The 14,591-nt window shown below is 35.7% G+C and overlaps 1 protein-coding gene across 3 annotated transcripts; it reads right to left on the reverse strand.

Moving 5' to 3' along the window:
• Positions 1 to 313: 313 nt before the first annotated feature.
• On the reverse strand, positions 314 to 11,641 carry LOC126799503 (dicer-like protein 4). 3 transcript variants are annotated; one of them, XM_050526726.1, is made up of 25 exons: positions 11,494 to 11,641; positions 10,911 to 11,088; positions 9,948 to 10,058; positions 9,541 to 9,681; positions 9,379 to 9,442; positions 8,935 to 8,999; positions 8,476 to 8,619; positions 8,241 to 8,369; positions 7,749 to 7,908; positions 7,508 to 7,604; positions 7,012 to 7,204; positions 6,402 to 6,562; positions 6,102 to 6,308; positions 5,696 to 5,961; positions 5,330 to 5,604; positions 4,819 to 5,249; positions 4,542 to 4,642; positions 3,799 to 4,004; positions 3,465 to 3,674; positions 2,449 to 2,913; positions 2,085 to 2,357; positions 1,592 to 1,918; positions 1,075 to 1,396; positions 881 to 995; positions 314 to 637 (listed from the first exon to the last, which is right to left on the reverse strand). In XM_050526726.1, exons 1-25 carry the CDS (start codon positions 11,586 to 11,588, stop codon positions 463 to 465), a joined length of 4,911 nt encoding a protein of 1,636 aa, XP_050382683.1. In that variant the 5' UTR covers positions 11,589 to 11,641; the 3' UTR covers positions 314 to 462. The 3 variants fall into 3 exon arrangements, with proteins under 3 accessions (XP_050382683.1, XP_050382675.1, XP_050382691.1); XM_050526718.1 differs by having other exon boundaries at positions 9,373 to 9,442; XM_050526734.1 differs by lacking the exons at positions 8,935 to 8,999; positions 9,541 to 9,681; positions 9,948 to 10,058; positions 10,911 to 11,088; positions 11,494 to 11,641 and having other exon boundaries at positions 9,373 to 9,442.
• Positions 11,642 to 14,591: the final 2,950 nt, after the last annotated feature.

Here is a 14,591-nt window from a genome sequence, read left to right on the forward strand (position 1 = left end):
TAAAACAGACTGAACCGCTTTCTCTCTCTATCCTCTCTAAAAAGACGCCCTCTTTTTGGCGGGAAGGATTGGCGGGAAATGAGCGGTAGGGTTAAGCGCGGTTTGGGCCTGGAGCACGGCAATCGGGTAATATGTTTGGGCCTTTACCTTACCAGGCCTCAAAACGTTTTGGACTTCAGTTTGGGCTTTTAACCAGCCTAGCCTCTCCTCTCATTCTCGATGACGTCATGTGGTGAGAGAAACTGCGAGATTTTACCACGTCAAGTTGGTAAATTTTAAAACAAGTAAAAATAATTAGGCAAGAATCTTGAAATTTCATTGACTTGTATATATTAGTTCAACTGAGATCTTACATAGTAGGGTTTTTTGCCTTTTTGTTTTGCCTAGATCACCCAACACTAACCTAATGTAGATATGTGAAAAAGGGTGACGGATTTTTATGTATATGGAAATGTTCTCCGGTTAAGGTTCCTCTGTCTGACCACTCTTCTCTATGTAACCATTCTTTATCAAGAACCAAAGTGCGCCTTCCGCTGCTTGCTCTGCGGCTGCCTTCTTGCTCGTACGAGGTGCTCCGACGGCCTCCAAAAGGGTATCTGAAGCGTCATCCATCTTCATCGTAACCTTGAAAATGTACCTGCAAAGGATTCAGAGGGAGCATATAAGAAATCAGTACAGGGTGTTTAGCACAAGCTTTTGAATGTCTGTCCCTTTTTATAAGAACACCGATTTGAGACATTCGGTCTCACATAAGCAGAGAAAAGCAAAATGCAAAGTCTGGTAACCTTCTATCTTAGTATTTAAATAAGTTTTTGATTCATTGTAGATAATGTGTTTCTATAACACCTAAATATTAGAATTGAATCAACAATGGACTTACGATTTTAAGTGGCTCGGCCCATCATCTTTGCAACATTCAAATACAGGGGGTTCCCAATAGTTAGCAGCACAGGTTTCATATAGATGAGCTCTGGCTGTTAGATTGTGCGGCGCACCTGGATATATATTTTTAGAGTAAGAAAATGTGGAAAATGCTACTTGATATCTTGGAAGTACAAGAAGCATTAACATTACCTCTGTTTTTTGAGTTAGCATCAGTGCTATGATTGTTAGAGGAATCAGTGCAGTCCACTTTGACTGCTCCACGTGAAGCTGGGGGTCGTCCTACTCGTTTTATGGAGGAGTAACTACTGCTCACTTCACTGATAGAATCCACTTCTGATTTCAAACTTCTGCTTGAAGGCTCTTGTAGATTTAAGTTCTCAAATTCAATTGTATACGGAGCTGTAACATCTACTGGTGTTTCATCGTATCCGATAAGTTTGGCTTCCATCTTGCAGCTTGACTTTAAGACTTCCTCCAAAGATAACTTAGACTTCGGTATATTGCCTTGCGCCTGCAATTCCACAAAATGAAACCAAAAAACAGAAGTTAGATACAGAGATTCTATGTAAGATAATTTTCCCACTACCAAAACAAACAGAAGTAGCTATGGAGATTCGATGTACAATACCAAACGAAAGTAAATAAAAAGAGTTGTTTTATGCTGCCATGATAAATCAAAAGAAATTGTAATAACATATAGATTTACCTTCAACTTTTCAAAAACTAACTGAGCAGAACTTCTAATAGCGTCCTTTTTGTTCAAGCCAGTTGAGGAGACAGTTGCAGAAACATTATTCCCCTTCACCGTTGCCTCAACTGAAAATGTTTTACCCTTCTTTGATGGTAAAAACTTAAGATCCCATGAATGAGCTTGGCAAAGTTCCCTTAGTTCCCTAACAGGACTAAACTGAACGTTGGAAAAGCTCATAACCGGTTTCAGGAACGATAGCATTATTTTCCAAACAAGGTTCAAATCGAATCCGGTATCAAGAAGAATTGCACCAAGACAAGACTCTACCAAGTCACCCAGAGCCTGAATCAAAAATCATAAGCATAAGACACAACTGAAGAAAGCATTACTATTACATAGTAGTGATAATTCCTAATAGTGATGATATGTATTCGTAAGTTGTTTCATAGGCAAGGCAGAACGTCTAGCACCCTAACCAACAATATGAAATAGAATGGTTGATGCGTACCTTGGGGCATGTTGGCCCATTAACCAGATTACTATCTGGTGCAGATGTCTCAATGAAGTTCACATAAGTCTTTATAGCCTCTGAGAGGGTACAGGAGTCCGAGACTAGAAACTTGTGGAAGGATCGAGCTACTGCAACAGTAGCGAATGTTTTATTATTCACAGAAATAGATCTGAGATCTGTCATATGGCCAGGCTTTAACTTTGGATAAACTGAATACAGGTATGAAGTGATCATGTAATCCAAGACAGCATCTCCAAGAAACTCCAACCTCTGATTAAAAGCATCAATGAAACACAATTAAAGTTGGGAAGGAATACACCTTTCTATTACCTCCTTAAAACAAAAACAAATTGAAGCAAACCTGATAGCAGCCTCCTCCATTTTTATTGTAAGAAGGATGTACAAAGGCCTGTAACAGCAAACCTCTGTGGAGAAACTGATACCCTAATGAACTTTCGAGGGCAGCAGTGTCTATGTAAGCAGCAAGTGGAATGTATCTGCTGCTTGCTATGCATACTTTAGTAACTTCTGATGCTTCAAAATCTACTTTTATGCCAATCCAATTGAGAAATGCAATTGCAGCTTTAAAACCGCTATCAACTATGAATGCACCAACAAGGGCTTCAACAACATCAGCAATTGTTTTATAATGTAACCAATGGTGACCCTTGCTACATCTGACTTCACGAGTATGCAAGTCTTTTGCTGCTTTGCATAGATCTTGAGAATGAATTGATTCATTTGCCCCATGGTCACAAATATTTTTGCAAGGACGGCCTAGAGCGAAGAACTGAGAGGGTTCAAAGGGCTGATCCCGTATGTATAACTGAGAAAAGAGAAATTAAAATTACATTTCATTGATGACATAAAGAACAAAAAAGCTGGATAATGTGTCTAAATGCTTTTCCCAGTGTGCACTTCTAAATGAAACAGAGTAGAACATGTCATATAGATGTCAAAAAAAAAACATTTTTACAGTCATTAATTCCATCAATCCTATTAATTTATCTCACATTGTTTTCTTCTGGTTCAGGTCATTGGAGGTAGCATGTTTGTCACCGATTATATAAGTCGGAGGGAAATCCCTAGTAATCATAAGAATTAGGATCACTGGAGGTTGCATGTTTGGCACCTGTTATCTAGGTTTGAAAGGAACCCTTGATAAACATTAAAAACAAGCATATTCGTAGTTATGATCTATGTTGGAAGGGAACCCTTATCAAACATGAGAATTAGCATTACTGGATAAATTATATATTTCTGTAATAAGTTTGTGACCCATTCAGAGATATTCAAAGACCTGGAATTTATAAGTACAATGAGAATTAAGAAATAAGAATCAATTTCAAAAGGTTAAACAAAACAATGAAGTAATACCTGTAAGTTGCTTCTAGTAGCCAGCTTCAATAAATTGGAATTGTTTACCACATTTGAGCGCTTCCTTGTTAGTTCACCTTCATCAAGCAATGCATACAAAAGGAAAAAGTGCCGTCCGACTGCAAATTTGAGGAAAGCATCACCTAGTAGTTCAAGCCTTTCAAGAGAAAATCGTTCCTGGCACTTTTCTGTTGTGAGAGCTTCTAAAACCTAAAATGAAGAATCAAAGTTATCATGAATAATTGTTAGTGCAATGACAAAACTAGATTGTGAAGTTTCGTCAGTGAATAATTTGTCAATAAAATCAGCACAATATCATGGAGAACAGTCTTACTCTCTGTGCAGTAACCTCAGCTCCTTCAGGGAATGAAGTGCATAATACATGCTTTAGTTCGATGGCAACAAGCAAGTTTTCCAGACGGTGCATGATTGATGGTAACAGAGATACTGAACTCCCAATATCTTTTGAAAATCCAATTACCTTCAGCTCACAGAGCTCAGGAGGCAGATATATAAAATACTCATCTAGTTGCTGCACTTCTGTTTTATATGACATGGAAACTTAACATATTAATGACTTGGGAGGCAAGAGTTCAGATGCATGAAAAGTTCAGATGAGTTCAAATTCAAACAAAAGGTTCTTCAAGACTTCAACATAAGGGACATTGTCAGAAGGAAAAAAGAAGAGACTGAAAGTAGTGGTACAAGCTGGGCCGGAAACGGAGTGACTTCTGGCTACTGGATCAAACACATACGTTCTATAATAGCAATTAGACACAATAACCATTTTGCTTCAAATAACCTAAACAACATATGGGCCTTGAAGATATTTTTTGCTGTTGTCATTTTGCTATTATTCTATAGATAGCCTAACGTCTTTGCTTCATTGCTTATGGAAAACAAAACGGGGAAGCAAAACTAATTATTAGATTGCCATAAATCATGGGTTTCACTAAATTATTAAACCTTATTTATAAGCAGAATATGTATGCATGTGTTGATGCGAGTTTACCCCAAGTTATGTGCAGTCTGAAAAATAAGACCCACAATTATAATAAAGTCCAACTTAGAAATTACCTGAAACTTCTTGCCTACGAGTGTGTAGCAAGTTGTGCAGAGAGAAAACTGGTTTTGCACACAGAAGAGGTTGCTCAGGGTATACAAGCAAAATTTCAAACCTGCTCACAACAAATACAGAAAACGAAATTCCATGATGAATGAGAATGGATAACAATTATTATCCACTAGGGATAGACCCATTCTCTGCATATATGTTCAATACATGTTAATAAAAGAAAACTGATTTACTGATATTGATGGAATAATAGTACATAGGGAGCAAGGAATAAATTACTTTTTACTAAGATGATCCACGTAGGTTATAGCGTCCGGGTTTTCTTTGTATTGGCTGTACGCATTTCTTTCTCCACAAACATTGGTGATGAAGTAAAATGTCTTCTTGTATGGGACATACACTACACTATTCTCAACTTCACTGATGCTTCTATAACCAGATGCAAGTCGAATACCCATAGATATAATATTACTGTCTATTACGCCTCCCGGACCACTGAATACTGGAGAGGATAAACATTTTCTGATAATGCCCCAATCTATGCTGATCTTATCATTTTCACCCAAAAATACAGGAAGCAATAGGTAGAAGGTTGATGAGCTCGATCTGCTAAAATCATACTTTCCCAATGGAACAAATTCAGAAACAAATTCTGCTCGGTCCAGAATGAACTTAAGGAACATTTCTTGGAAGTTCTGAGCCAGCAAGATCTGCAAACAAAGTTTTTGGTACACTGAGAGACACTCAATCACAATTAATTGAATATCGAAACAACTGTCTTAATTCTTACCTCATCATTGACAAATTCTGCACATCCAGATGGAACCAACTTGGTCATTACGGATCTACCATGAGCGAGATGAAGATCAAGTTCCATCGTTTCGGCCTCTGCTGGAAGAGGTGCCTTGAGAAATAAACCAAAACTTCTATAGATTCTATCATTAGGTTCAGGATCAAATTTTATATAGTAAGAGCGGAGGGTGACAAGACTCTCCAATTTATTCCATGACTCTTTTAGGACAGCAGGAACCCGCATTTCATGTAGTTCCCCTCGCGAGTCTTCACCTGCAATAAAAAGAGTTGAATGAGTTCTTACGAATAATAAGAATAAGAACAAGGGATACCAAAGTCTCTATAGTGAGTTGTCAGTTTCAACCATCTGTGGTTTCAGAATCAGAAGAGTCTAGCAAACACTCCTCCACATCCGCATTGTCTTGCAGTGGCAAGAGGTAGTCACTTAAGGCACCCAATTTATGCAATTCTTCGATAGCTTTTAGACAAGCATTTCTTTTGGCATCTTCCATTGAAGGTCGTGGTGCACTGACAATTTGATGCATTGGAGCATTGGAAGGTAATATTATATGGCAAATAGTTCCCTCTACATCACTAAGAAAATAGAATTCTGGACTGGGGACATAGTACCTGCAGTAAAAAGCATCTAGACTCAACACATAAACTATGAAACTTTTATATAGCTATGCATGCTAATGAAGTTATACCTTTAAAATAAAGGAATATAAAAACAAAACAAAACAAAAAAGGGATTTCAAACAGGGGCATACTCATCATGTGGAAGCTTCGAACAATACTGGTGTAACAATGAGATGCTATAACCCGAAGTGATGGAAGCTCCAGAAGAAGCAACTATATATGTTTGTTCCTCCGGACTAACAAAAGTCTCACTGGATGTTCTGAAAGCAACTTCCATATTCATTCGATTTTCATCTTTTCTAAAGGTTTCTATTAGATCCAACTCTTTCTGACTACCACTGCAGCATAAGCAGAACTGGTTACTGACTGGGAGAAAGAATATGAATCTAGCAAATGAGATAGGATAAAACCAATATGTTTCAGAGAAGCACCTGTTTACCAAAAATACATATTCAGACTGAGGCATCCGTGCACGACCTCTTGACTGTATAAAGCTAGCAACAGTTTCTGGAAGATCAAATCGTATCACAAGGCTGCAAGTCTGAATATCTAGTCCCTCTTCACCAACTTTAGTTGCAACCAATAGATTCAACTGCGAAAGCATTAAACTAGAGGAATTAGTATCCAGAGTTCCAGACTCCGTCCACAGAAGATGGCATCTTGCATAAATATGTTACCAATTATTTATAGAACACATGTGTGAATGAGGTGCTATACTATTTTTATACTGGAATTCTGTCCTCCAAGGTGCCTTGCACATAGCCAAATCAAATTTCGGCAGCACTGGTAGGTGTCAAAACTTCACTATATTCAACTACACCTCAATGCAATTTGAAGAAGAATACATACACGTATCTTTTAAAATATATATATACACACACACACACACACAATTAAGCTATTATCAGATTGATTGTTCAACACCCATACAATTAATCCAATCCTGACACCCATCAATACCAGACTTCACACAAAGCTTATCTCACTTGTGATAGTGGTTCATCATTGCACTTATATGGAAGAAAACAGCTTATTCATTACCTCTCCGGACCGAAACTTATCAAGAGTGATCTGCATCGTTTTCCTTGACATACTCTTCAGTTTAGAGTGGACTCCTACAAGAAAATCGTTCTTCCAGGAAGCTAGATTCTTAAGGTTTTGTAGTATGTAGGACAAGGATCTTGCAGTAACAATCCTATTGACAAAAATTATGCATTTCATATTCTGTTGCAACCTGAAACAAACAAATCCTTTTGAGCATAATTGTAATACATAAGTCAGTGATCTCAGGCAACAGATGCACAGTGGTAAGAGTAAATGGTTAATTAAAAACAAAAGAATGGCAAAGAAGTCAAAATCTTATCATATGAGAAATGAACATAGCTTTAAAAAAAAAAGTTTTAAACCTTTGGTACCAAGTGCATTAGTGCAGGCTTCTAATAAGTGTTTTATTGGTTCAATAGTTTTCATGTGATGTATACATCTATAATATAAAATGATGGTTAGAGAAAATAGAGATGAACCCACAAATACCAACCTGAAGGATGAAAGGATCCCAATCAGACGTAAGACCTTACTTGACAAAAATGGCTCCTTTAAGATATCTATACAAGATAGACCCGATATGACAGCATCTATAAACATTAAATAAACTCCCATCAATAATAGTCATCGACAAAACATCAACAATCCGAATATAAACTATTAGTATAATGCCGATAATAAAAAGCACCAATCTGCTAATAATATTTTATTTAAATGGAAACATACTAGAATACCTTTCATATAGTCACCACGAATGATGTCAGAAGCCTGAGCCAGATATTCAGCACACACAGCATCAGCACTATAATCTCGCTCTGCCTCTGTACCATTATTGCCTTCCTCTATTAATTCATTCCGTTCAATGTGATCGCCACTCAAAAGAATGTTTTTAGCCTTAGAAGAGAGAAGGAAAGAAAAGGAAAACAAAGGTCAATTTTTTAAATAAGAAATTTAATTGAGCAACCGGAGCTAAACCAAGGAAGACTCCGTTTTCTATTTTGAACAACCAAGTAATTAAAAAGACCCTAGACACAACTAAGCATTATAAATACTTTTTAATGCAATACGAGATAGATAGAGAAAGAGAATTGCGTAAAAGGAATCCAGAAAATATCAAAGCTAGAAAAGTAAACAATTTTTCATCTGTGAATAAAACGTACTCATTTAAGGGAAATACAAATATCACAAATTAGAAACCACTGAACAGATGAGTTAGATTTTCTTACTTGTAATGCCCCCCAGAGGCCAAGATTTTCCAAGCAAAACATTATACTGTCATGCACTCTGTTTAACGTTTTCTTTGTACTCCTTATACTTTGGTAGTCACTGGTCTTCTTACTAAGTTCCGCTATACACTGCCATCATATATAGGAAAAAACCATGATAAGAATTATAAGACTTGATAACAAGAAATAGGAAGTTAAAGCCTGTCTTGAACCAATAAATGACAAAACTACATACCTGGCGTTTCACTTGCTCAAGTTTACTATAAAAAGTCATTAAGAGGCTGGATGTGCCACTGACAACAGGACCATAACTATGTACATATATAACGGGAGAAACAACAGAACAATACAATTCTGTCTTGTCTTCAACCGAACAAACCTACAAAGGGTGGGTGAAAGTATGTTTAGATATGGAAATTACAAGCATTTAGATTGTACAGCAGCATAGTGCACCATAATTTGTAATAAAATTAATAAAGCCCAAAACAGAAGGAAGGACTTTATATGGCAAGGATCATATGAAAAACATTGTATGTCAAACAAGGTATCTTTAACAGGTCTTTGTAAACCAGATGGGTTATTTATGAGACGCAATTGCAATGTTAAGTTTACCTTGACGAAAATTATGTAAAAAATCACACACACACACACACACACATATACATATATCAAAGTGAAAATCTCTGCAACCCACCTTAGCATCAAGTAAAATTTCAAGACTATTGATACTCTTTGATAAATTGGCTTGACTAGAAGTGCCTGAAATAGTAAAGCATAAATGTATGAATTAGGAAATGAAATGAGAAACAAGTCATTGACATTCTAACATGCAGAATAATGACTATGAAACAAACAATTTGACTAAAGTGCAAAGGAAAACCATCAACCAGCACGGCACTAGTCCAAGAATTATGCCATTAGTAAAATATAAATAGTAACAAATAATAAACCACATTATTTTCCTTAAAAGATAGAAGGGATTCAGGACAACCTTTACAACATGTTTCATTCTAAAACTTTAGGATATCTATAATTTGCAATATTTCTAGAATAACAGTAGCAAGCTCATAAGCATGACTGAAATAATTATGCACCAAAGATATATACAACATGAATTGTGAAGAAACTTTACTTTTACCCACAACTGGAGATGCGGTCATGCCAAATATACGAGGAAGTTTTGTGACATCACTCTTGCAGTACTGTAGACAGAATAATCAAGTTAACTTGTGTCAGCATCAACACAAACTTATACATAAGAAACATATACAAGAAGTGCAAGTGTTTGAGAGTTCTTTACTCGCATAATTTCTGCATATGGATGGTTGCTTGTAATTTGAGCATGATGGCACTCATCAAAAATTAGCAATGCAATTAACTCCGTCTTAATCATACGGTGGTATAGGTTACGCAGCAATATTTGAGGAGTCATAACAAGAACCTGCATAAAACATCAGCAAAAGATGCAAATAAAATTCAAATTGATGAAGCATGAGAGAACTGTATCTTTCCCTCTCCGTTTTTTTTTTTTAAGAAACAAAACATTTTGAAATCTGCATCAGAGTTGATAAACAAAAATATTATTTGTTTTTACAAGGCTAGATGTCCACATCTTTTTACTGATTTTCCAAAAATAAGATGGCGCAAAAACAACCCAGAATTTGAACCTAAATCATTTAAAGGAAAATCCACAACTAAACTAATTACCTCATATTGTTCAATCTCTTTTTCCCAGTCTTGATGAGTTTTCAATTGCTTAGAGCTTCCACAATAGGTCCCAACCTTCAAATCAAGGGAATCTTCGATAACTCTCGCTTGCTACCAAATCGAAGAAATTCAGATTAAAGCCATGTCATGACCAAAATCAAACTAAACATATTTTCAGACGAACATTGTAATTTGAACCAAGAAAATGAAGGACAGTCAATTTTTTCATGCACAAACATAAACTCCTTAACGTTCAAATATCTGACACCCAGATTGAACAACCATATTAGGATTAGCATTTTCAGCATTCACACTCAAAGATAGAAACTGTAACAGCTTAATTATTCAGACAGCAAGTAGTTTTGTGTATGTGCATATTGTGTGAGAGTATCATAAAAATTAATTCCATCTTTGCAGTCAGGACTATAGATAGTGATTATCAGTCAATGCATGTTTATCAAGATAATAATGAGAAGAACTTTAACTAAACTGTTGAGGTCTTCACACACAACTGAGCCTCATTAGAGCTTTGAACTAATGCAAATTCTCAATAGTTCAGTATACCCATACACGTGAGAAGATTGAATCTTCTACCTTTCTGTATGCTTCTTTTTGGTGAGAGATATTGAAGACACTAAGATTTTTGGTCCATTAATCTCGTTTACACATAGATTGAACACCTTTGATTTCTAACTAGCCCAGAAGCAAATTAAGTGACTTAAAACCTAGCAGGATCTCGAATTTAGAGACCAGTCTCTGGGTTGAAAATGAATAACTAAACACCAAAACGGCAAAACCTGAGTATGCAATTCAGTCAGTCCATTCCCCACAAGACTCAAGGCCTAAAAATACATTGTTGTAGGATTTGCAAAGCTACAAACTAACTTCTAACTCAAACTTAAAAGATCACCAGAAACTGTAACATACTTGTCAACTTCCAAATCATAGAAAAATGCACATCACCTGTTGAACAAGTGCAACCGTAGGTGCAAGAAACACACAAATGTTCTTCTGAGGTCTCAGTATCAAGTGGCGCAGCTCATACATAAGCAGCACAGCTATGTGGGTCTTTCCACAACCAGTTTCCAGATACACAATTATGTTCTCCTCCAAAGCTTTCTGACACAGCTCCAATTGGTACCTTTGAAACCCACACACAAAAACCAATAATCAGAACAGAAAAGACTCCACCTTTACTTCATTTATTTTACTTAAACTCCCAAATGAACCTCAAAACCTGCCATTTTTACACTCAAAAAATATAAAAGACTCCACCTTTACTCCAATTTTATCACTCAAATCTCCAAATGAACATAAGGTGGAGTATTTTACTTCATTTTCATTACTTAAAAATTCCAAATGAACCTAAGAACCCACAATTTTTCCACTAAACAAACATAAAGACTCCACCTTTACTTCATTTTCTCCACAATTTCACAGAGACAAAACCCAGAACAGGTGGTGTGTACATAAAGAATCAACCTTTACATCAAAATTATCACCCCAAAAACCACAATGCAGTTAAAAAACCAACAACCAAACTTACCTCCGGGCAACTCTCCTCGGATCCTTCTCCGGCCTCGGAGCTCCATGACCCGACTCCACAACCTCCCTCTCAGTTGTGGAAGGCGCGTCGTCCATGCTCCTCCGCTGTTGCAACTGAGCTCCCTACTCTCAGTGACGGTGGCTCTGATTCTCTGATGACAAGAGCAAAGAATTTTGGGTGGGTTCCACAGTTGTGGAATAACATGAAGAATAACACTTTATGTTTTGTTGTTTGTGTTTTTATGGAGTTGACTGTTGACTCTTGCTAATATAAAGACTTAAAAGACTTGAGAGTTAAGAGTTAAGAGTTAAAAACATTCTTCTTCCTCTCCCAATTTCACTGAACGGTCACTCAATTATCGATCATTCTAATATTTAGTATCTCATATTTGAAAACTATCATATTGGTACCTCAAGACTTCATCGTAACCTAATTTTGGTTCATTACGTCAACTAATATTGTTAGTGGCTTCATCTCACACCAATGTTCAAGGATATTTTCGTCATTTCATTTCATAACAAAATAAATTAACATCATTCATTTACCATAACTATTACAAACAAATTAGTTAGTTGGTGAAGGGTAATCTTATCGGCATCGTATCGGTTAAGGGATAAAACGATATATCGGGAATATATCGAGGATATATCGGATTTATTAAATTGCTTATTTTTAATTAAACTTATAATATTTATAAATTTATAATTCAATCGGTACCGAATAAACTAAGAAAATAAAAATAGTTTAATCTTGGACAATATAAATACATGTAATGGCACCAAATAATAAAAAGATCTGTCTAAAAAGGATTGGTTGAACTCGAAATTCATCATAAACTCTCTTGTTATTGAATTCAAACTCAAACTCAATATGAATATCATCCTTCTTATCTTCATCCTCATATTCCATTAGTTATATGAGCTATATTTCCCAAAACAATGTCATTTTAATAAAAATTAAATATAGGTAATAATTATATATATATTATGTGTGTGTAATGAAAAACAAATAAAAACTTTTCAAAAAAAAGAAATTTTTTTAATTGGGCCAACCTAATTTTGACCCATATATCGGAGTTTGACTAATTAACCGTTGACCGATAAATGCAACCGATATGAGGATATTGTATCAGATTGTAAATATCACCGATATATCAAATATTTAGAACATTGGTTACAATAAAATGCTCGAAAGCTATATTATAGGCATTTAAATGTTTCAAAAGCAAAAGAAAAATGTTAATTTATTTTGTTATGAAATGATATATATTAATCAACATTTTTTTAAATAGAAGTTGAAATTAGAGGAAAATGAAAGTTGAAATCGAAGGGTAATAAAGTGACAACAATACCCTTGAAAACTGGTGTGAGATGTAGTCACCAACATTGTTAGTTGACGGAATGAACTAAAATTGAGCTAAGATTGAGACTTGAGGTACCAACGTGATAGTTTCCGAATATGAGGTACTAGATGTTAGAATGACCGATAATTAGAGTATTATTTAGTGAAATTTCCCAAAGAGTTAAGAGTTAAAGACTCTTTTTCTTCTTCCTCTCCCTGGTTTCCTGGCTTTTTTTAAAGAAAGCTTTAGGGGATTGATCAGTGAAAGTGTGAAATATGTGAAGAAAGGGAGTGAAAATTGAGTTGGCTTTGGATCTAATTTATATTGTGTAAGGACTGCAGGTATGAATTTAATTGCGAGTTTAAAAAGGAGACTCATAACAATATGCAATGTATATGATTCTTATGTTATTTCCATCTACAAATTAAATGTTTACCAAATTCAGTTCTGGTTAGGTGATTCGATAACTATCTTTAATCCTACAAGGCACCTAACTTGCACATACACGAGGTTTATAATACAAGTACTTCGAGTTTATTAATTAGACGTGTCATTATTTCAAACAAGATTGGAAATATCAATCGTACTAGTGATCTATTTAACTATAATAAGACATGACATTAAGTCATTTACCTCCATACATAAGAATATGAGTCACATAATAATCGGTAATAAGTCATTTTGTATATATGTAAGGACATCAATCGCGCCGATAATTGATTTAGTTTAAACACCAATAAAACATAAAAATAAAGATTGAACTTTTGCCATTAATAAGAAAAACAAGAGATATGGTAATAGCAACATTATAAAATGTATCTAAATTTTCACAATCACACGCCGGCGACGACATTTCTATTGTCGGAGCAACTGCATATGCATCCTAAAACGTCGTTACCATGAAGACGAAGGCCCAAAGAGAGTAAGTTTGAAGTTTATAGGCATCAGTCTCACCTGAAACTGTTGGTTCTTAGAATAGATCAAAAACCAGTCGGCGGCGGCTCCACTGGCAAGAAGAAGCTCTACGTAGAAGCTTGGACTCCGTACACCATCAAAAACTCCATCGCCGGCGCGTGATCGTCGAAAAAGCTTAGACGTCCACAATTCGCACTTTTAGGGAGTTGCGACGTCCGTCTCCGAACGGTTTCGTGTGTGTGTGTATATATATATACATATAAACATTTTTTTAGCTAGTGATCAAAGTCGTTTGACCATCGGAATTTTCAGTAAACCAAAAACACCACTAATATGCCATAAAGGATGACCAATTATTAAGATGCAAATGCCGAAAGTTGTTTACATATTTGAAATCACCTAAATTTTGTCACCGATCGTGCGTGGTCGCAACGAGGAAACTCATTTGGCAAAGCCCCCAGTTAATGGGGTTTTATTATGTCAAAACGTTTTTTTTACCGTATGTACGAACGGTCAAACCATATTCAAAACAGACGAAATTTTTACAAGGTCCCTAAATATATATATCGATCACATCTACTGGTGTCGATCAACAATATTTTGAAACTATAATTTATTTGTGACTTTTTTTAAATGTTTTCTAATAATTATTTTATTGTTTCAAACCCTTAAATAAAAGTATTATATATTTTTTCCTAATACAAACCCGCAAGGTCCAGCCCGTAAAAGCCCGACCCATAAAAGCCCTCAAGACCCGCTTTAGGTGGGCGGACTTGGATCTTTATATTTGTGAAAATACCCGACTCAGCCCGTTACTTATTTAAATATACTAAGACCCGGT

Source organism: Argentina anserina, chromosome 1 (assembly GCF_933775445.1).
Source record: "Argentina anserina chromosome 1, drPotAnse1.1, whole genome shotgun sequence".
Lineage (NCBI taxonomy): Eukaryota > Viridiplantae > Streptophyta > Magnoliopsida > Rosales > Rosaceae > Argentina > Argentina anserina.

Coding starts and splice junctions, on each gene's coding strand:
- LOC126799503 (XM_050526718.1), bottom strand. CDS start 11,588: ATGGACGACGCGCCTTCCACAACTGAGAGGGAGGTTGTGGAGTCGGGT. Junction 9,682..9,947: donor AAGAGATTGAACAATATGAG/GTAATTAGTTTA, acceptor TGTTTTATGCAG/GTTCTTGTTATGACTCCTCA. Junction 8,620..8,934: donor AAATTTTACTTGATGCTAAG/GTGGGTTGCAGA, acceptor CACCCTTTGTAG/GTTTGTTCGGTTGAAGACAA.